The following is a 23,212-nucleotide window of genomic DNA, read 5'->3' on the forward strand; positions in this document are numbered from 1 at the left end:
CAACTTTTAAAGATTTTTTAATCAGCTTTTAAAGCCGGTGAGTCCAAAAAAAATGCAGCATTCACGGTTTTCATGTCATATTTTAATTACACAGTTACATTGTTCAACACAGACAATAACCTGAATTAGAATGTTTTACAGCATCACACATCCAACAGAGCGAACAGTTAAAGAGCGGTATTAGCAACAGGGAGGAAAGCATGCATGAAATAAATACAAATCAGAATTGAATTCCTCTGGCACAGTTTACTTCATCTAGAAACGACAACAGGAAGTCGAAGAGAGAGAAACGAAACAAAGCAGAAAGATTTTCAGTCAAGCTTTTCCGCAGAACATTGTCTTTTTTTTTTTTTCTCCATGTCATAGTGTATTGCACGATACAGTATTAGAATGCAGTCAGACACCCTCGTTTTCATTTTGTGTAAAGGTAAAAAGGGGACCATCCTGAGCCAGTACTTTTTGGGGAGTACGCAAGTGCCGTATGAGACTTTTAGCAACGTTAGCCTTCGACAGGATGGATGCGGCGTCATCGCTTTAGATGAGCCTTGCTTATATAGGACATTCCATTTGGCAACCTACTAAAACGTTTTTTTAAAAACAAGCGTTTGGCTCGTATGCAAACCGCACAGATGACTGGATGTAAAATGGAAAGCCTCAAAAAGTATTCACGATAGCCGAGCCCATTTATTTTTCACAGAGTGCAAAGAAAAGAATGTAACAATGCTCATTTGTTTGTCACAATGAATCGGCGTGAACATATTGTCGCATCAAAGTCATGTTAGGCTGCGCTCTAAAAACGGTCGGGTCAAAAGGAACCCAATTTGGGTCAAACGTAACCCCAACTGGCTCAAAAGAAGCCGAGCCACGACTTGGGTCGATTAGGCCCAACTGCCCGGATTTATTTATCTTTTCATTTAGAGTGGATGCTTTTAGAAACAGTGGGGTCAAAAATAGAGGCGTTCAATACCATTTTCTTTCCGATCGATACCACTACGAGAACGCAACTGTGGATGAACACCTTTCCCGATGCATCCAAATATTTTAAAAAGAGATGACCCAATTTCTGCACCCTGAAAACTGCTAAAAAAGGCAAAATTGAATTGTCCCACTACTTGGGTTAGTTTGACCCCATTTGGGTTGTTTTTGTATCAAAACAACCCAATGTTTTGGTTTACACACTATCAAAACAGGGGCTAAGAATATCCCAATTATGGTTAAAGAAAATACAGTCCCAATATTTAGGATGATTTAACCCAACTTTCTGGGTTGTTTTTGACCCATAATTGGGTTATTTTTGACCTAGCTGTTTTCGCAGTCAAAACAATCTCAAACAATTTTTTTAGGGTTTTTTTGTGCAAAACAACTTAGACTTTTAGGTCAAATCAACCCTAACATTGGGTCTGGCTTTATTTCTTTATTTTGACCTATAATCGGGTTTTTTGTTGTTATTAACATACAAAACTACCTATTATTAGGGTTGTTTTGTGCAAATCAATGCAGGAAGTTGGACCCAAATATCGGGCCTTTTTTGAACCATAATTGGGTTATTTAGAATTCAACTGTTTGTACAGTGTAAACTTTGGGTCAGTATTTTTTGAGCCGCGATTGGGCTATTTTTTTTTAACCCAACAGCATTTACACCATTTCTTGACACACCGTAATTGGGTTATTTTTAACACAACTGTTGGTTCACAAATAACCCAATTATGAATCAAAAGAGGACCAACCGAATATTTGGGTCAATTTCACCCAACTTTTTGAAATCAACCCCAAGAGAAGTGAAAAGTGAAATCGCCCCAAATATTGGATCAGTCCTTTTTTTAACCCGCAGTCGCGTTAAAAATAACCCAACTTTTTCCGAAGCGTACAACACAAAGTTGAGTCGAATTGATCCAAGTAGCAGGTTGTTCCATTTTGACCAAAATGTGGTTATAGTTGGTCCTCAGGTTGTTAGCATTAACCAAAAAACTCGGTCAGAAACGACCCTCGAAAAAATGGCTTGTTTTGTCCAAGAAAAAGCAAATTCGGTTGATTTTGTTTAAAACAAATTTGAAAATTTGATTGGTTTGTGGGCTACTCATTGGCCCACTTTTTTGGGTTATTATTCAACCCCATCATATATGACCGCATGTGTCATTTTTGACCCAACTGTTTTTTGAAATGTACACTTCCTGTCTTGCTTTGTGCGAACCTAGCGTCACACCCCGCAATCCACCTCTTAAATTCTCCTTTAATGTCCCAACAAAACATTAAGTAGAATGGAAGCGAAAACATTTGGTTGTGTTTTGGTCATTCCTAAGCGGTCTGTTCCGTTTGGTTTGTTTCTTGGGGGGGCTCGAACGCAGACAAGGGTGCGCGCACGCCACTTGAAAGGAGTTGCCACCGTAATACTCTTCTGATGCCGATATTGTAACGTGAATCTTCGTCAGCCTGCCTGGGGTCTTTTATTAAAGCTTGGAGGGTTTCAAGTACAAAGATGTGGATAAAAAGAAAATATGTTGTTTTTTTTTTACAAAACCACACTATTCACACTGGAACACACGCTCACCATTCATTAATTTCATCTCCGCAAGGCTTCGTAAACTGCTTGAATATACAAAGAGTCGGCTTTCCGGAGGAGTCTAAGGATGGTTACGGAAACCCAATTTGGAACCCCAACGGTTCCCTCTCGGCTCCTATTCGCCAACTGTTTGCATCTCAGACACTTTGGTTAACTTGTAGCGAGGCTTCCAAAGATCTTCTCTGGTTTGGCATCACTGCAATAGGTCAAAGCCAGGTATGGCAATGCAGGAGTACTTTGGTCTGCGCTTTTGTTGTTATTTATTTTTTTTTATGGAGGGGGGTGACAAATGGCTTGTCGTGGTCAATGGCGTGTTCAGTGATATGTTTGGTTGTTGTTTCGCTGACGGATCACGGACGAGACGTCAGATGGACGCAGTTACGGTGGCAAGGCCTTTCAGTGCCAAAACGGGATTTCTGACGGAGAATTCTGACTTTTGTATCACAAGTCTCAGAATTTTGACAAGGTTACTTTCAAGTGAGAATTCTGACTTCATTCTCAACGACTTTAACGGCCGGAATTCAGACTTTAAAGCCAGTCTGTGAAAATGGACTTTTACGCTCACTTTGAAGTGAAAATTTAAAGTCAGAATTCTGACTGAGCATCAGAATTCTGACTGTGAAGCCAGTCTGAATTTACAGTCAGAATATTGACGTTATCAGAATTCTGACTAGTGACTTAAAAGTCAAAATTCTGAATTTAAAGGTAAGCTTCTGACTTTAGCATAAGATTTATGACTGTAATGCCAGTCTGAATTTTGTCAGGATGCCAACTTTACTCTCCACATTCTGACAAATGACTTTAAAAGGTCTTAACTTTGTTTTTTAGAATTCTGACTAGTTGTTTTAAGAAGTCAAAATTCTCAGAAGCCAAAATTTTGACATTTAAAAGTCACAATTCTGATGAAAAATTCAAATTTCTGACTTTAGTCTCACAATTCTGGGAAGCTTTTTAACTTAGAATTTTGACTAGTCCAAGAATGAAGTCGGAATTCTGACAACAAAATGAGATTTTTTACTTTAACGAATTCCGAGAGTATGAAGAGAACTCTTTCTGGTAATAAAAATCTGGTAATAACTTCAGAATTATGACTTGAACTTACTCTAAAGTCAGAATTCTGACATTTAACTTAATATTTTGACTAGTCGGAATTTTGAAGTTCACAAAGTCGGAATTCTGACCGAAAAGTTAATCTGCAGTCAGAATTCTCAAGTCTGAGAATGAATTTAGAATTCTGACTCAAAAGCCCAAAATTTTGACTCCATTCTTAGAATTCTGACAACATTCTGACATCAAGGAAAGTAAAAATTCTGAGGAGAAAGTCAAAATTCTGAGATTCAGAGGTGCGGCGTGTCTGCACTCAGCCCATCTTTTTTTTTTTTTTTTAAAGTCCAGGTGAAGCTCTCCTGGGGATTAGCTGTATGGTCTCAGGAGGTAGCAAGCGAAGAGTACTCTGGCATGGCAAAAGTCATCTAAAAAAGAGGCCATTCTGTCGCAAATACAAAAAAAACAAAAAATGCTACACGTGGATGCAGCAGAAGCTTGCAGCTTATTTGCACCGTAAGCACCAGATCGTCTTGAGATAACGTAATCATTCACTGTGGCCATATGTTGCGGGTTTTAAAGTCTTTATGAGAACCCAAATTTGCTCAAATGCGGGCCACATGGCCGTTTTCCACTCGGTAAAACCCCAAGGCTGCTCATCAACCAAGGAAATGCTCGGAAGCCGCGTGGAAAAATAAGACCCATAAGATCCTCGTCTGACACCGGTTTCATGATCGTTTTTTCAGTTTTCAAATATAATCGAAAACTAGGGAGTCCAATGAACCTCCGATGTCGGCTTTATCGGAATACTGGTTAATGTTTCAATCTTACTTGAAAAGGTTTTACTGCACCTGGAGGTCACAAATATGCCTAAACAGTGATGAAGAGAAATGGTCACAGAGGAACTATTCTAAATGAGCAGGAATATTTCACAGGACTCTAAACAGGAAATGAAGACAAATTTGGTATGAACTGTATGAATTGTCACCTTTTGCGGGAATTACCCCGACGGAAGAGGATAAGGGCCAGTGAAGAAAAACGTAAAGGTCAGGATTCTTAAAAATCAGAATTCGGACCTTTTCTCAGAAATCCGGTCTGTATTCTGACTTCATCTCAGAATTCTCTTTGAAGTCGGAATTTTTGATTGAAGGTAAGAATTCTGACTTTTAAAATGAGAATTTTGATTTTAAAAATCAGATTTCTGAGAATAATTTAGAAGAATTCAGAGAATCAGAGGAGAATTCTGACAAGACACTTGACAGCACGTCAAAGCCCGAATTCGGACTAGTATCACAATTCCGACTTTTGAAGTGAAGCCTTTTAGTTTAAAGTCAAATTTCTGAAAATAAGAAGAGAATTCTGACAAAAGTCTGACAATAAAGTGAGAATTCTGACCTTAAGCCACTTTAAAGACCGAATTCTGCCTAATATCAAATTTTTGACTTTTAAAGTGAGGATCTTGAATTTGAAGTCAAATTTCTGAAAATAAGAAGGGAATTCTGACCTCAAAGTCTGAGACTAAAGTGAGAATTCTGACTTTAAGCCAAGCCCGGATTCTGCCTAGTATCACAACTTTGGCTTTTAAAGTGAGGATTTTAAGTTAAAAGTCTGATTTCTGAGAATAAGAAGAAACGTCGGACTTTAAAGTCTGAGAATAAAGTGAGAATCCTGACTTTAAAGTCAGTCAGTGAGAATTCTCGTTTTAAGTCACTTAAAAGACAGAATTCTGCCCTTAGGATCATAGTTCTGACTTTAAAGTCAAAAGTCTGTTTATATCCTCATGTACATTCCCTGACAAAGAATTCAGCGAGTACGAGGAAAATTCTTACTTTAACATCTGAGAATTTTAAATTCAGATTTTAAAGTCTCACTTTATTAAGAGCATAAAGTCAAAATTCTCACTTTAAAGTGAGTCAGTGAGAATTCTGGCTAAGCCACTTTAAAGTCAGAATTCCCACTTAAGTAGCACAATTCTGACTTAAGCAAGAATTCTGACTTTATCTCAGATTTTAAAAAAAATACTGTGAAGTCAAAATCCTAGCTTAATTTTCACTGACTTTAATCAGAATTCTGACAGTACGAAGAGACCGATGAGTTAAAGTCACAATTCCGACTTCAGTATCAGAATTCTGACTGTAAAAGCGATCTGACTCTCCTCAGAATTAAATCAGAATTCTGACTAAAGTGAGAATTTTGACTTCAATGTCAGACTTCAGAGAACAAAGTCAAAATTCTTAAAATAAGAATCCTGCCAAACTTTTTTTTTCTTTTCTTCACATTGCCTTGAGAACTTCTTCCGTTCTTATCAGCCCCAGCGTCAAGGAAGTGCGTCACACTGAAAATATTCCTTCATATTTGATCAGAATGAACCGTATCGTCAGTTAGTTCATTAAAGCCTAATTCATGTATTCCTGGAAGTCATGCAGTTCATGCACACTTTTTCTGTCAGAATGTACTTTCTCCTAAAATCTACTCCACTGAAGAAAAGCATTTGAGTTATTATTTTAAAAAAAAGAAAAGAAAAAAAAAAGAGCATTTGATACACCGGAGAAACAAATGTACTGTGAGAAAAAAAATCATATTCTGGACATTAAAACTTTAAAGGTTTCTGTTATTTGGCAAACACATTTTTGGACCTCTTTAAATACTATGTACATTCACATTAAGTTACTGATGTTACTTTAAATATATTTATATGTATCTATATTATATGACACCCTACGGGCAGTTGCTGAGGTTCCATTCAGTAGCTGAATTCTCTTCATATTGCACCTCCGTCCTCTCACTGTCTTACAATGCGAGCCATACAAAATATTCTACAAGAGGGGTTCGTCTCATTAGTATCCATACAAGAAATCAAACCATGAGTACATTGCGGGGCGTCCTCCGGTTAGACAAGCGTCCTTGCCCGGACCCCGCTGCTCTGTCCCCCATGATGAGGAAAGTGAAAGATAACAGAACTTAAAAAAAAAAAGGGTCCGTTCCTGGATATACACAAGCGACAATAGACTATTGAAAAAACGTTAAAGAGGGGCAATATTTACAAGCGGGTTTGTTCATCCCTTTCCCGCGTTGTCCCGCCTAGATGAGAATTCCAAAGCAGGCCGGGTTGGGGGGGGGTTAAAAAAGTCGTCGGGCCGGAGTGGGGGGGGGATGAAGGGAGGTAGAAAAAGAGGAGCGTCAGCACCGCCCTTCTCTTGGCTCTGTTCACCGTGCTTTGGAAAAAGGTGTGAATGTAAATAATAAAAAAAACAAAAAACAATCCACACACAATGCCCGCATGTGTTTTTGGTAGCTACATTGCTGTGTATGTAACTTGATCTCCATTGCGTAGCTTTTCCGTTCTTTTTTTTTTTTGCTTCCCACTCGAAAACAAATCTCATTCGGGGCGAGGCCTCGGTCCGTTTCACCAAGTCGTTGTGTTCTGCTGAAGTCTTGTCCACGGTGCAGAAGGCAGCGGCGTTCAGCGCTCTTTTTCCGGCGCCGGCCGCCTTATCTGCTGAGGAGGTGTCGTTGCTTTTGCGTTTGGTTAGCAGTGCTTCTCGTTATCGCTTTATTCACTTTGGCAGTGTTATACAAAGGTTTGGATCATGTTGGTTTTCATCTTTGAATTCATTTGGGTTCAACAATGGTTTCGAGAGGTGAGTCCGGCGTAGATTTTTCTTGGCTCGCTAGCAAGGTAGTTAGCAGTTTAAAACTCGTTATTATGGTTATCGTCAGTATCATCACTTTTTTTTTTTTTAAAGAATATTTGGACTGTTCTTTGTTTTCTTTTAAAGCCAGAAAGAAATGTTTTATAAATACTAAGTGGTTCTGAGGAATAGCATCGCATATTTTCCCCCTTAGCTCATTAGTCGTAGCTTGTTAGCGTGTTAGCGGAGACGGGACAAGGTCAGGACTGTGAGGGCATGTAACAGGTCTGGGTGCTCTCATTGGGGCTAAATTATTAGGAAATTCAAGTGCTAATTGGTCTCATTATCGCTCGTGTCTGAGGGTAGCCCTTAAGGGCCTAAATACGCCAATCTGACGTCGGTATAAAGCGTCTGATTAGTTTAGAAAAACATTTACGATTTGATATCCTTCCCCTGTAAAGAGCTTTCCGGTTTTGTTTTTTGCAGACATTGACTAAAAGAAACTACCACCGGCACACAGGATTTATTAAACTCATTTCATCCCAAAGACATATTTTTGTGTTTTATTTTGATACGCCACATATTCAATCACAGCGACTTATTTACATCCTTTTTATTTTTGATTCAACTTTTTGGCTAAAGGAGTGTCTAAAAATGGCTAGTCCTAAATATTTATGAATTAAAGTACTTAAAGTTATTGATACTATAGGTATTTTAGTCCTTAGTATTAAGGTAATTGGTTACCCTAGGTACTTTAGTACACTAGTAGTAATTTCTACCTGGGGTATTCCATTATTTTAGTATTCAATTACTGAAAGTAATCGATTAACTTAGTACTTTAATACCTAAAGTAGTCAATTCTTTTAGTACCTAAAGCCATCAATAATTGATAACTTCAGCACTTAGTTACCGAAAGTATTTGGTTAGTTCTTTACTGCCGAGAGTAATTTGTAGTCCTTTTAGCCCCTAAAGCAAAAAAAAGAAAAAAAAAATATATATATTTATATATATATATATATATATATATATATATATATATATATATATATATATATATATATATATATATATATATAATTTTTTTTGAATACTAAAATAATGGAATAGCCCAGGTAAAAATTACTATATATATATATATATATAAAAAAACGTAAAAATGCGTCTTTGGGGTTGAATGACTTTGTCACTGTTGTCGCGGTGTATGTCTGTCATTTCTCCATCGCCGTGCGCATCTCAATCAAGTGTCCAGGTTCTCAGCAAGTTGTTACCGTCACTCTCCGTTGTGCTTTTCAACCGTTCCGCGACACCGAATCCCAAAGCCAGCGAATTTGCATTCGGACGTATTTCGCTTAAAAAGGAACGAGGGCCAAATCGCGGGACGAGGAAAGGGGTCAATGCGAGACGAAGATTCCTCAGTTTGGTTTGGCGCGTCCTAACGGAGGGACGTGAAGGGGACGTCAGCGAGACGTGGCGTCAAGTAGCGCCGGCGTGGCCGGAGTGGTGGAGCGAGAGGCACTACTGGAACTGCTCTCCTTGGGGCTGGCCGACATGCTGCCGCCGCCGCCCGCCGCCATCCCGCTCTGGCCCGCCAGCGACATGGGACCCGGAGGGGTGCCCTCCGAGTGGGTGGGGGGCGCGCCGGAGGACGAGGACGGGGTGCCGAGGGGAACGCCGCTGCCCCCCGGCAGCCCTTGCAGGCCTTGACCACAGACGTGGTGATGCCTCTCCCAGTCTTTGTGCTGGCAGAAGGAGCCGCAGTAGCGAGCCGTGTTGCAGCCGCTGCACGTTTCGCTGGCTTTCCTCCCGCAGTTCCAGCAACTCTGGGGAGACAGTGGGGAAGACAGACGGTTGATAAAAATAAGTCTCTTTTCGTCTCCGGGACAAGACGGAGTTATGTGTGTGTTTGTAACTTGATTTATGGCTTTCGCGCTAATTCTATTTACACGCTGGATCCGTTTGACGTCTGCTCTGGTTTGAGTCACCAGCAGCAGGTGGTGGTCATCTGCTCTGGAATGGCCTCAGTCTGGCACTCTGTTCTTACCATCTGGGTCTGTCTGCCGTTATCATACAAACAACTGGACTGCTTCTGCAGCGACCGTGGCTAACCAAAAGCCAAGAGTTGTTAGCGGAATGGCAGACGCTGTTAAAATGCTTGTTGTTAGGATAATTGTACGTAGGTTATCCAACATTTGTTTCTGCATTAAGTGAATAAGAAGGTACGAGGAGAGGAGAGTCTCCTACGACTTGGGTCAGGCTTTGTGTTCCTCGGAAAGAAGATCACCTATACCGCACCTATACCCCTCGCTATCACAAACTGAAAGGCTTTTGTACCCAGAGCCAACCCAAATGAATAAATAGAGAGCGGGAAAGATCTGTAAGCAGACCGGAAGGAGATCTGAGAGGATCAGTTTCCTGTCTGTTCTCCTCGCGAGAAAGAAAACCTTGTTGTCTTCCCCCTGTTTATTGTTTATGAAGTGTTCTAGGTTGCCTGAACCTAACAATTGTGTAAGCTACTGGTGCTAATAACGTAGAATTCAATAAAACCTGCATTTTACACTAATGAGGTCATACCTTATCGTCAGAGCCCGTATCATTGAAATTCAACTTTTTGGAGATTTTACCCGTGACAATGTTGCCACGTCGACCTTATCCACGTCTTTTAAGTTTCGTTTTGGTTACGGAACCTAGGAGGCAAGATTTTGCACCGAGTCGGCCAAGTAAACAGCAACAATTATCGCCTACAACGTTTCTCCGGGGAAAAACGCTGAAGTGACCAAAATATGTTTTTTGGGAGCACGCAGCCGGACTATCAACGTCAGGAGTAAATAATTTAGCCGAGGGCGGAACTGTTGTTATGAATACTGGGTTCCCACAGGGACTGATTTGATAGGAGGAATGCATGTTAATGAAAGCAGTGTATTGACGCCATATTGCATTTAATTGTCAGTAAAACGCCTGTTTTTTCCCCCTGTTCTTCAAGCTGTTGGAATAGTTTCCATCTGCCGTGAGCCTCGTGAAGATGAGCGCTCAAGATGATGGATGTATGCATCTTTCGTGACCCGCCGGCATTGAACACGACATGAAGGGGGTGGGCGGCTACACGGTAAGGCGCGGTCTCTGCAAACGAGCCGTTTTACTTCCTGGTTAGAACTTGCGGTACCATAAAACTCATATTCAGAAATTATATCGATTATATGCACATATTAAAATGTGGAAAAAATTTAAATATGTTATGGAAATTCAACTTTTTGATTTTGCAATGTTGATTTCTCACCCTAAACACCCCAAAGTGTTACTCTCTTTCTTTGATTATCCCTAAAAATTGTGTGTTTTTTCTGAGCTTTCAGCACTGGCATTGCCTAAGTAGAGAAAAATTCCTTGCGAGAGGCAATAGAAGACAATAGTCCCTTGTATCGCCTCTGCTCCGCCAGTGCGAAAGTAAATACACACCTACCTGATCTAGGCTAGGTTCACACTGCAGGACTTAATGCTCAATTCCAATATTCTTTGTGAAAACCGATTTTTTTTCTTCCAAAAATCTGTGTTAGCCTAAAAAAATCCTTATGAATAAGTTCAAATAAGATGCATCATAAAGAATGAAAAAAAATGTAAATCAGCCAAAAGAAATAAATAAATAAGCTAAACTCAAATGGAATATAAAGGGGTAAAAAAATGCAGTCGCAGAAACCATTCAAATATATGGTATATGAAAAACTATACCAGTAATCCAAAAAATACAGTCGTACACTTTTCACAGACCTCTGTCTGGATTCTCAGTAAAGCGGAGGGCTTCCAACTTTGCATCGGAAAAGAGCAGGTAATTTCATAAGTGTCTGGTCCCTGGAGGGAAAATTAAACTTGCTAAGCAGCCCTGGAAAAGAAATAAATTCCCTTTACTGGAGGAGTGGCCTATAAAGTTCCGAAGGTGTATCTGAAGCTAGCTTGCCATCCAAATTTGGGCTAGCACAACGAAGCAAAAACATCGACTTAGCGACGGCTCATAACTCAAAACAGCTCCTGCGCTGGGGCGTTTGTGATCCTGTTGTGGATGGAGCGCGGTATGAAGCAAAGGGGAAGGTATGAAGGTGCTGTTGTCTGTGATACTCACTTCACTGGAGTCCTCCTGCTGGTTGATGACCGTAAGCGCATCCTCCGAGGCTTGCCTCTTGGCCTCGGCCAGGGCCCGCTCCATTTTCGAGCGCTCCGCAGAAATCATCTCGTGAGCCTTCCTCTCGGCGTCCGACACGGCCTTCTGAAGCTCCGACATGGCCTGTCGCTTGACTTCGTTCACGGCTTCCTCTGAGAAGGAAAGAAAGAAAGACGGCGTCATCGTTTATTGAAGCCCTTTCAGCCGCCTTTTGTCGTATCTCGGCTAACAGATGCACGCCATTGAAGATTTAAAAGTTGACGCCAGAAATGGGAAACATCCAGACAGGCAGTGATGAATCCCAACACAATCTGGACTCGGAGCGCAGAACAGCAGATGCCTCCAAAGTTTTGCCACCAGCTTGGCTATTCAGCCGCCATCATGGGATTCCCTTTAAGCATGATTGTCCTTCTGTCGTCTGGATGGTTCACTAACAAATCCTCAGACACGAAGAATCTGAATAACAGTCGGCGAGGATTCTTGTGTTTTGAGGACTTCCAGGAAATATTGAAACAACGAAGAGGAGAATCTGTTTTTACGCAAGGCGCTACGATACTCGGGCAAAAGCATACTTGCGTCTCGGAATAGAGTCTTTACTTTAACACAAAAGACATAATGTAGTTCTTTAAAAAAAAGCGGTGTTTTTTTTTTCAAGACGATTGTTAAAGATGCTATCTACTTCCGGCATCTTAAATTTGGTGGGAGTCCTTCTCTATTGCCGTCATCATAACACTGTGTCTGCAAGAATGATCAGAGTAGAATGCGGTGGCGCAAAATTGTCCTGAGACAGATATTTATATATTCATATTTTACATTTGACCTAGTTTTTTTAGATGACTTACCCCACTTGGTTTACTTTTATCCCTCAGCGCTGAAATGGGTTTCCAAATACACTAATTTACTGCCAATTTCAACCCAATTCGGGCAATTGTTCTCGATATAGCTGACAAAAAGCATTAAAAAATAATGAGAGGCTAAAAATGACTATGGATTGTCAAAACAGGTAGAAGGTAAAAACGGCACCATGCGTACATTTCCAAATGCATGCAAATTGGATTTATTTGGCTGCAGAGTTTACATTGACACCCAATCTGGTCTGGACTACTGTTAATTCCAAGTTTTGAATTCCTCCATCTGACATATTTTTAGCTATTAAAAATTCCTACGCCATTTTTGGATAAGCAAGAAAGGTGATTTTGTTCTCAACACCGCGTCCTTTTTTCATTGCTCCGACCGAGAACCACCCTCCATTGCTTCTCCTCAAACTTGTATTGTTTTTTATGTGTTTATGCACATGTTATAATAATTTGCATGTGGCTCGGATGCCATTCACGCCGACACATAGTCAGACACGTCTCAGTTCCACGCCTCATCGGAAAATTGCCTTCATCCTCCACTTCATTTCTCCTCCTTTCCTTCCTCCCCTTCTTCATTCTCTCCCCTCAAGCATTATCTGCATTATCTCAAGCACAATTATCAGGCCTAATGTATGCACCACCAAAGATAAGTTTGCAAATTTAATTAATTCTTATCAAGGAGAGTACATAACAGATGCTAGGGCAATTAGCACTTAATGAAAAACACAGGGGCAGCAATATTAGCGTATAATTCTACAGGGATTCGGCAAGTCTTTTCACAGACCAGACCCCCCCCCCCCCCAACCCCCTTTCCCATTTTTTTCTTTTATGTCTAAAAATAAGTGCAGTCTCTCAAGCTGAACTCGATCAGAGAAAACAGCGCGTGTCTGGTTTTAATTAAAAGGGAGAGGGGGGGGGGGAAGACTACCTGGCTGCACACGTTCATACACACACCAGCACACATTGAGAAGGTAAGATGTTTTGAGCGGCATATGTTACTCACCCTGCTTGTTTTGGAGGTGCTTTAGTGCTGGGGAAAGCGGGATGCTTGTGGTACCTGTATGAAAAACAACTGCAGTTAAAAGAGCTTTTTTTTTGCTGCTGGTGAAAATGCAGCGCAAAACTTTTTGCCAACAAGCAGCAGCAGCATCTTTGCTCCGCAGGGTCGAGGAACGAGAATTATGACCGCCCCCGATTGTTAAATCCGTTTGTTTAGGGCCAAATTGTTTCATTGAAAATGCTGTACGGGAATCGGATATATTATACTGCATACATTTGGAGTGATTGGTATCTATAGATATACACATCCAGTGGTACCTCTACTTATAAAATTATTTCGTTCCGGAAGTCATTTCGTAACGTGATTTTAGAGACGCTTTTTACATGTAAAATGCCTATCTGTTCCAAGCCCCCCCAAAAATGCTCCTAAACCTTTTAAACAAATAATATTAATAATTTATATGAAAAAATGCATCAAAAACTCATAGATATTAGAATGACATTAGTGCATAATAATCATGGAATTCAAAGACGATCATGTAAGTAATAAATAAAAACGCTCCTGAAGCCTTTAAACTCATCATATTAATTGTAGCAGTTGACAACATAAATGCGGTTCATTTCTTGTTTGTTGTGAGTGCAGAGACCTTTTTAGGTCGTTTTATCTGTATGTTTTTAATTTACATTTCCAGTGATCTAGGCATCAAGTCCACAGGAGCAATAGAATTTATTTTTAGATCATTTCGGACATGTAAGTTTATTTAAGTTTGCTTTAAGGTCATGCTAAGTGCTTCCTGTGTGATGTTGTTCTGGTGCCCTCTTGCTAACGTGCTAACGACGTGCTTAACGACATGCTAACAACGCTAACGTCAGACGTGACAATTCAAAGTGGTATGTATGAGTTTTTATGTGAATATGTACAACGTTAGCCATATCTAATGTCAATTTTATGTTTGTTAGTTCTCCGGTGTAAAGCGTTGGCGGATTGTGCGGATGAAACGCGTAAAGATAAAAAATGCAAGACCAGAGTAAACTACAGCAAATAACTAGTGTCTTGTTTGTGGACAAGCAGGCATATTAATAAAAGATAAAAATGCATAAAAAATATAACGACGACAGATCCCTGGTTTGGATCACGGATTATATTGGAACGAGCGCTGGTGTCTCATTATTATACATCATTAACGTTCGCCTTTTGTATCCTGAATTTTCTTTGGTAACGAGACAATCATCTTCTGAAAAGGCGATTGGTAACCTGAATTCTTTGTCACCGGAGACGTTTGTAAGTAGAGGTACCACTGTATCTGTATGAGGACTGTGAATTCAACAACATTTGGTAAAAAGGAGAGGTGGGGGTATGAACTTGAGATTTCATTTGGACCATAGAGTCCCCTTTTAATCTGTTCTGTGCTGCTGTGGCATGCCTCGGGCCAGGTGACTGCATTTTCACTGCAGCTTAACTGCAGTGGCCTTTCATAGTGGTTACAGATGGACGGCGTTTTGCCAGAATTTTGCAGAGGGCTTGCAATCCGCCAGGACTGTAAGACCTCTGTCCTTTCTGTCGTGTGCCATGTTTCCACCAACTTCAGATCTTCATTATGGTTTTTCTTTTGTCAGCACTACAGTTGTAAGATGGGAAATTCAGCCGGAAGTGGAAATTGTGTGTTCTGATTGGCCAGAAATAAAAACAAATTGGACAAAGTAAAGCTAAATAAAACCGGGGAACACAATTTTTCTTAGAGTTAGGTCTGATAGCAGTTTGAAATCAATGTTTGGGTGCGTAATACAAAACTGGTCACAGTTTCTTCCATCAAGTTTTTGAGCTATGGGATCCCCGTTTTTTTGGTAATGAATGTATGTATGGTAAAAAAAACACTAAAATAGAATACTGTACAAGGGTTAAGAAAAAATTGACAGTATTGGGAGCTGCACACATCTTTCACTGTCTCAATTGTGACTGCAGAAATAGGACATGGCCCCGGACGAGTGATGAAATTTTGGATATTTGGAGAAAAAACGTGCTGGAAAAAAATGGGACTACAATTTTAAAATGACCAATTTTAGTCTTTTTTTTTCACATTGTTCCCCGGTGCGATGTGTAGCTTGGTGGAAACAAGGCTGACTGGAGAAGCATGAGGCGGTGAGATGCATGATTTTGTCTGTTTTGTGAGTGAGTGAGAGCAAGGCATCTGTTAAGTCGGAGGAGCGAGATTGAGAGAAGGTGTGAAGACTCTTACCAGCTTTTCTCCAGATTTCCTCTGGCAGGTATCCCGATGGAGGTCTGTGCAGAAAGTCTCTGTGAATCTCTGAAACACATAGAGAGCCAATCAAGAATGTAAACACAAATTGTGCATTTGCATGCGTAAATACCCTCTTTTTGTCCTCATAATGTACTGGGTGTGTTGATCACATGATCACAAAATGAACAAGGCAGGATTATTACGCACGCCATGGGCGTTTCTAGGTCATTTTTGGGGATGCTTGAGCCACACTAAATTTAAGATATTCATTTTCAACTCCTGACATGTATGCATGCATCTTTGTAGCAGGATGCTTTGCATTGATGCGGCAGGCTAAACTTGAGCTTCTTCTGTGCTAAGCGAGCTCCTCCTTACAAAGAATGCATATGACTCAATATTCTAGGCGTTCTTTTTTTAAAGTTAAATTTACCAATCATCGGACCGACAACTCTTACATGCTCTTCCATTTTCACGTCTTCCTTCTGCCCTCCCACCCATACCAGGAGCCTATCAGGTTATCTCAAACACAATGACAGCCAATCAGCGTCCACTTCAGGGTGCGGTTGACCTTAATTTTTTGACCCCCGATGCATTAAAATAGATGTAATATAATAGAGAAAGCGCAAAAATTAGAGATTAAAATGAGATAAAAAAAACAACCCTTTTACCTATGACTGTAACGAATTGATCTAAACACGCTAGCTAGAACGGCCCCTGCTATTCACAAAACCGAAGTCAGTTCCCGGCCAGCATCTTGAAATGGGCCCTACCTTGCTACAAGAGTTTTGCCAAACATCCCCCTGTGTGTGTTTGTCTACCTGTCTGTCTGCCTGTCTGCCTTTCAGCAGCGGAAGGAGCTCCTTTGGCCAGTGCCTCACTGCTGCTAGCTGTGTTGGAGGAGGAGTTGTGATGAGGAGTAGGAGGAAGAGGAGGAGGAGGAAGGCAGTGCTGTCCGTTGCTCCCACCTTTTTTCATCTCTTCCACGTCGCTGTAGCGGCGGATCCAATGATTCATCTCCTCCCGGTCCGCCTCCTGGCAGCGTCGCAGAACGGTCAGAGAGCGCCGCGTCTTCTCTACCATGTCCATGATGCAATTCAGGAGCTGGCGGGATCACAAACCGGATTGAATATTAATATTCGTCATGAATAATAACTTCAAATTGGCTACTGTTATTTTGAAACACTATGCATTTGGGGAATATAAATTAAGCAGCGAAAAACACCTGTTTTTTTTTTTTTTTTGCTACCTGCTGCCGACTGATAATTGCATCACAGTTGCCCAGGTATCCAATCGCGGCTCAGCTTGCGAACATCACGTGAACAAACTCTGAGCCATGATTGGTCCTTGTTTGACCATTGAGCAACTCTGATGCCGTTTTCAGTAAGTGGATTTTGCATCACAAATCATATTCCGCAAACACAATCTTTACTCTTTGAATGCCAGCCTTTAGAATGCTTAACAATAAATATATACATAAATAAGGTTCCTGGGATTCAACGTTGAAATTCTTGAAATGGATGGAAAAAATATACAAGCTACCTTATTTAAATAAATTATTTATGTATTTGCCCTGGTATTTTGGCCTGATATTTTTATGTTTTATGTTATGTTATATTTTATGTTTGTTTTTATTTCAAACGTTTTTTCACACTACCTGCTTACAGCAACATCATGCCTCCAACACAGACAAAAGATGCCTGCAGAAATGTTTGGAAAGAGCAGAATACTGCACCAACACAACAGTAATGCGTCTTGTTGTGTTTATTAGTGCAGAGTGGTGGTGGGTAAAGTAGCAGTTCTAACTCAAAATCAATACTTTAATGAGTTTACTTTTTTATTTTTTTACTGAGGTTTTCCTCTGGTGGCCAGTAAAAAAAATACTGCAGCTACTCAGTACTGCACCATAAGCCACAAGTTTCAAAAGGTGAAAAAAAAGTAGCGGGTTATAGTGCGAAATTTGAGAAAAACCCTTTTCAGCCGAAGTAGGTGCTACGGTCAGTTTTTCAGTCATTTATATCTAATCTAATTTCCAAGTTTGACTTTTTTGCCCACGTGCTAGTTAGTGTATTTGAAGTTGTCAGAGCATTGCAATAATAACGTAACAGCTGGGCTACAGCTGAAAAGGTTGAAGCAATTTCTTCCAGCCTTCTGCTCGATTTGCTGCCAAGTCAACAGATTTCCTTTTAGTACCCCCCCACTCTCGTTTTTTTGCGTCACGTTCCTGCACACAACAACCAGTGTCGCCAAACGAGTTTAACATGTCTGACGTTCAGCGCTTGACATTAGCCACATTGCAATTCCCGCTTGTTCTGCCGCCGTTCGTCCCTCCCGTCTCAGCGAGGCAGCTATATTTATTTCAGTGAAGTGTTTGTAATTTGGCGGGGGTCCAGGCCTGGCCGGTTCCCTCCATGACTGCAGCTCTTGTCTCAGCTGCTCTGCCCAGCTGGAGCTGCTCTCTGCTGGGTCCCGAGCTCCATCTGGGGCCCGATTTCTTTGCGTGAGCGTGCGACTGAACGCGCGTCTGCTTCCGCGTGTGCCATAAACGCCTTCCCGGAGCTCGGGATCTTCTTCTTCTATCGCCGTCGATCTCGTGAGATTCTTACGTTATCGAGGTGCTTCCATTCTTCGGCCCACTCCCGATCGGTCAGGCGGTGGTCGATCACTTCCTCTTGACGGGCTCCGTGCACCGCTGCGACGGAAAGACGGGACGCGTCAGGAATATTTTCGGCATGTAAACATCTGACACGCTATCAGGGCAAATGTAGCGAGACACCTGTTTATGCCTAAAAGAAGGAGGAGCTTAGCCCTTGTGCAGTATTTTGACCATTTTTGGGGTAGTTTTCTTCCACATCACTCTCACATTATTTTAGCCACACTCCCGGTAGCGTAATAACTAATTGGTCGTGCCATGCTGACATGTTGTAGCAATCTGGGTGAAATTTCAGCTCCCTAGTGTCCCTAGTGTAACGTCTTTGATGTGAAGATCAAAGAATTGGATAAAATACGGCGCAGGGGTTGAAGAAAGGTTTAGCACATAAAACCCGAAAACAAACAGGGTTGTAAAAGGAAATATCCCTCAAATAACACACACAGACCATCACAAATCAATCTTAAAGGGACAATGTGTAAGATTTATACCGTTTTTCCTTACGGACAGCAGGGGGTGCTGCGTTTACCATTGTCCATAGCTATAACAGACATGGCACGATTATATTTAAAACATATTGTTGGTTATTATGAACACATTTATTTGCAAGTTTTTGACATTTTTAATCATCGAATTTATTCCTTTTTAATGAAAAACGGTATAAATCTGCAGTATTTTGACCATTTTTGGGGTAGTTTTCTTCCACATCACCCTCGCATTATTTTAGCCACACTCCCGGTAGCGTAATCGCTAATTGGTCGTGCCATGTTGAACTTTGACATGTTGTCACAGTCTGGGTGTAATTTCAGCTCCCTAGTGTCTTCTAAATCTTACACATTGTCCTTTTAAAAACCCTAACCCTTGTGTATAATACCGTTTCCCCGATTTTGTGGTATCCTCAATTATCAGTGATAATGAATAAAAATTGAAAACCAAACATTAAAGTGTACATGATTTTCAATCTAAAAACTACTAACTACACTTTCTGCCTAAAAACTACACTCTCATACTTTTATTAAAATTTGCAATGTATTATTATTATTATTATAACTTTGTAACTGTTTTAAAATGGTATATACAGTATTTAGTTACAGTATGTGACACATTTTGATTTTTGGGGGGATTTTAATGAATCCCCCTGCAAAATTTCTGTTATTTTACTTGATTTTTCTAAGTGAACGAATCACGATTGTTAAATGAAAATATCGTAGAAGCATTACTTGTTTTGCCTTTGCTACACAATTTTCCTGTGTGTTGATCTGCAAATTAATCATCAACCACCCCCCCTACACACACACACAAGCAAATAAATAAGTAAATAAACACATGCATGAACAAATAACAAATATTCTTCCCCTTATCGCACAAGCTCCATATTGGCATGTAATTGCCAGTGGAGTATAATAAGCTTGTAACTAATCTGGGTGACAGTTTGGCTGAGAATGCATGTCTTTCTTTTTGTGTTAAGCAGCAGCAAGGCATATATAGTTGGCGCAGTTGTAGCATATGGGTATGTAAGGCTGCGGGCTTTATATAGCCACATGGCCGCGAGGATTAACACAGTGGACCGACAACTGGTCATTGTTGCTACTTTCATATCTGTGGTGCCACCAGAGGGTGGCCGCAAAAGAACATGCTGGCCACCCCGCTTTCTAGCAGGGATTGTTGTAGTTGGTTTATTTTTCCGTCTATAAGCCGAAGCTTTTTTCTCGTGATTTGAGCCCTGCGGCTTATAGTCCAGTAGTTTGTGTTTCTGTGCTTTATTTGGTAAGTTTAGAGCTACCGTAATTCCCCAAATAAAAGATGCACCTGTGTTTAGGAGACACCCTTAATACATGGCCTGCAAGTCTATTTAAAATACTAATATACATTTATATATAATAGACTTGTTTTTACCGCTTAATATACCGCAATTTCCGCACTATAAGGCGCACTGGATTATAAGACGCACCCTCAATTAATTACATTTTTGAAAACTTTTTCCATATATAAGGCGCACCCTCAATTAATGACATTTTTTCAAACTTTTTCAATCACAATATGGTAATACTCAAAGTAATAACAATAATAACTCAAATAATAACTCTAAACTCTCAATGGCATCATAACTGAATGATAATATGAGCAACCTTGTTCAACTGCAAACACACAAAAGGAACAGGTAAAACTTACACGAATACACGAATCCCAATCTCAATAATGATCCATATTGATCCATATAGAAGGCGCACCTGATTATAAGGCGCACCATCAGCTTTTTAAAACAATTAAGGCTTTTAGGTGCGCCTTATAGTGCGGAAAATACGGTACTAAAGTTTAAAAAAGTGGCCATTATGTCTTTCTGTTCTTCTGCATGCGGCCCTCAGAGGAAACATTTTGGACACCCCTGGTCTACATGATATCCTGGAATTTTGCCCCTCAAAATTGTAAAAAGCCGCCCCTTTGGCCACCCCAGGTAAAAATGTCTATAAGCGCTACTGTTTATGTATTTGACATTATATTGCGGCCTGCAGTGCCAGCGAGTCCTTGACAAACGGCAAGCGTTGTACCTGTCTGTCGGTGTCTCTCCCGGCTGTCTCTATGTTCGTTATGCCTGTAAGCATCCCTGTATTGGTGTGCCAGCGCCATGTCCTCCAAGCGGTAGTGCTGAGGGCCCATCTGAGGGTTTTGAGGGTGGGGCAGGCCATTGGGCGGGTGCGTGGGGAGGCCGTTGGGAGGCGGGTGAGCGGGGAGGCCCGTGCTGGGACTGAAGCGCTGGCTGGGGCTAATGGTGCAGGGCCTTTTAGCAAGGTGCTCGGGGTGCAAGCCGTCTCTCTCTGAGGAGTCTTTGGTCCTGGGGGCGGGACAGGAGGATGGAAATACTCAAATTAATATACACATCCATGTACGCCCCGAGGCAGACAAATGAATATCGGTTAAAAGAAAAAAAATCTCCAATATGCAGTAGGATGCGAAATGATGTTGATGTGAAACCCACATGAGTGTTTATATTGTTTAAAGTAATTGCAGTGCGACTTGGGAGCATTGATTATTTGCTGTGCATTAGTGAAAACACTCGAGGGTTAATGAAACATACAAAAGAGAGCTGGAGTGATTGTGCAGGCATAAAAGCCTGTAGTGTTTTTTCAGCTGTCGCGCTCAAGTGTGCAACGAGAAGGTGTTTTCGTGCCGACAACAAAACGGGACTCTTTTGTTCGCTTGCCAATATGTCATTGCATTGCACACACTGGCAACATTTCTCAGGCCGTTTTCATCGCGTGTCCGAAAATTTCGGATTTCCAAACAAATGAAAAGAATCGGAGGCGTTCGATACCAGTTTTTGCACACCGATACCGCTACTAAATCCTTTACATTTCTTCCATGACTCGACAATGCGAGCGAGTCATCCGCAACTGCGTCCAACTTCGCGGTGGTGAAAATTTCATCATTTTTGTTAGTGTGTACAGCACATGGATGTGTTTGTGGGTTACACAACGTGAAAAACGGCCTACCTGGAAACATGCAACAATATGTCATGCGGCAAAGGCGTGTTGCGAAAGCCAGCTTTAAAAAACACACCGATAATACATTGACAACAATGCGATACTCATAATAAGTTGTTAATCGTTAGCTTGAGTCCTTGCGACTTTCATTTTTCTTGCCATCGCATCATTGATAATATCATACCAATACCATTAAAAATATCATATTTGATTGCTGATTAAAGCCGCCAAGAAACTGCCAGTCAATGATGCTGACATTGTTATGACACGGGACAAGTTTCCAGTGTTAGCTTTAGCTGTTAACTACGTGGTGTTCATGATGCATTCAAATGCAGTCGGACATCACAAAGTCGAAGAAAAAAAGTCCACGAGTGCTTTAAATGTCCTTGAGAAAGTGTGGGACTCAAGACAACTTGTCCTGTGTTGTCTTCTGCAGAAAGAAAATAAACTTGCAAAAAACAACTTGCAAATTTAGTAATTTAACCAGAAATTTGAAGTTTGCCCAGGATTTCGCGAGCTACATAAATTTATATGGCGGGCCGGATCTGGCCCCCGGGCCTTGGGTTTGACACCGATTGATTTATAGCATCAAATCGTTCAATTGGTCAAAAATGTTTCGAGATTGAATTAGGATTGACATTTTTTTTTTTAAATTTCAACCACTTTGATGCACGTTCAGCAATTTTTTTTCAGATTCGGAATAAGCTGTAACCCGTATAAACACTGTGAAAAGTTAACATTTGTTCAAAGTTGATTTAAATGCCTTTTTATTCTGTTAATGTTGAAAAAGATACCATTTTAGGCATACAAATTTAAAATCTCATAGAAAACAACCTCATTTATAGTCACCGCAGCGAGTGGGGGGGGGGGGGGGGCGCAAAATGTTTTCTCTTTCCTTGGGGGGCTTTGCAAAAAATAATTACGAAGCACTGATTTATAGCGAGGCAGCGCCGCTTCGGAATTCTCGCGCAGCTGTACGCCATATGTATAAAACAAAGCCAAGTCCGAGCGCACGGCCCGCGTCTCAAGCGTTTTAATCTGAATATCGCCAAGATTGCAACGGTTCCTCGTGCCCCCGCCCGGCTTCAGCTTAGGCTGCAATATGGACTAAATACAGTGCGTGCGCGGCAGATGTTTGGAGACGCCGCGTATGAGTTGTTTAAGTAAGTGCGTGTGCCAGAGCGAGGCTGTTCTTTGCGGCCATCTGCTCAGTTTAAAGGGGGGGTGTTGATATTAATCTTTTTAGCTAGATGGCACTAGGCGGGCATCCTGATGGAAATCAAAAGGCCGACGAACGCCGGCGTGTAATAGATGCGCTTTACTGGTAGCGTGTGGGTTATCCGTGTGCGTTTTGAGCACGCAGGCAATACCTCGCGCACATCCTCGGCTCTGGCAACTGACAAATTGTACCAACAGCTGGCACGGCGGAGGACCGACCCCCCCCCCCCTCCCCTTAACTCCACTGAGCCAGGCCTGCTGTGCATGAGGCAAGAGGTCGGGAGGCGGAGGTGTGTGGATTACAGACCCATCCAAACCACCTCCCCTCACCCTACGGAGGATGTGTTCAGTGTTACGGTCAGCACATCACCATCTGGACTCATCGC

At 41.2% G+C, this 23,212-nt stretch overlaps 1 protein-coding gene across 11 annotated transcripts in view; it reads right to left on the reverse strand.

Moving 5' to 3' along the window:
- Nucleotides 1-8,349: 8,349 nt before the first annotated feature.
- cbfa2t3 (CBFA2/RUNX1 partner transcriptional co-repressor 3) overlaps nt 8,350-23,212 on the reverse strand; it is a 57,240-nt gene continuing 42,377 nt past the window's right edge. For 6 of the 11 annotated variants that reach the window (XM_088413183.1, XM_088413175.1, XM_088413174.1 and 3 more), the window contains 7 exons: nt 20,676-20,959; nt 18,083-18,168; nt 16,298-16,580; nt 15,477-15,545; nt 13,244-13,297; nt 11,345-11,535; nt 8,350-9,056 (listed from right to left, as the gene is read on the reverse strand). In XM_088413183.1, the coding sequence (XP_088269309.1) occupies nt 8,694-9,056; nt 11,345-11,535; nt 13,244-13,297; nt 15,477-15,545; nt 16,298-16,580; nt 18,083-18,168; nt 20,676-20,959 (1,330 nt within the window). In that variant the 3' untranslated portion in view covers nt 8,350-8,693. The remainder of the gene's footprint in view (nt 9,057-11,344; nt 11,536-13,243; nt 13,298-15,476; nt 15,546-16,297; nt 16,581-18,082; nt 18,169-20,675; nt 20,960-23,212) is intronic. The other 5 variants (XM_088413184.1, XM_088413176.1, XM_088413178.1 and 2 more) reach the window with 4 other exon arrangements.

Source organism: Hippichthys cyanospilos, chromosome 4 (genome assembly GCF_059441005.1).
Source record: "Hippichthys cyanospilos isolate Australia breed blue-spotted pipefish chromosome 4, RoL_Hcya_1.0, whole genome shotgun sequence".
Lineage (NCBI taxonomy): Eukaryota > Metazoa > Chordata > Actinopteri > Syngnathiformes > Syngnathidae > Hippichthys > Hippichthys cyanospilos.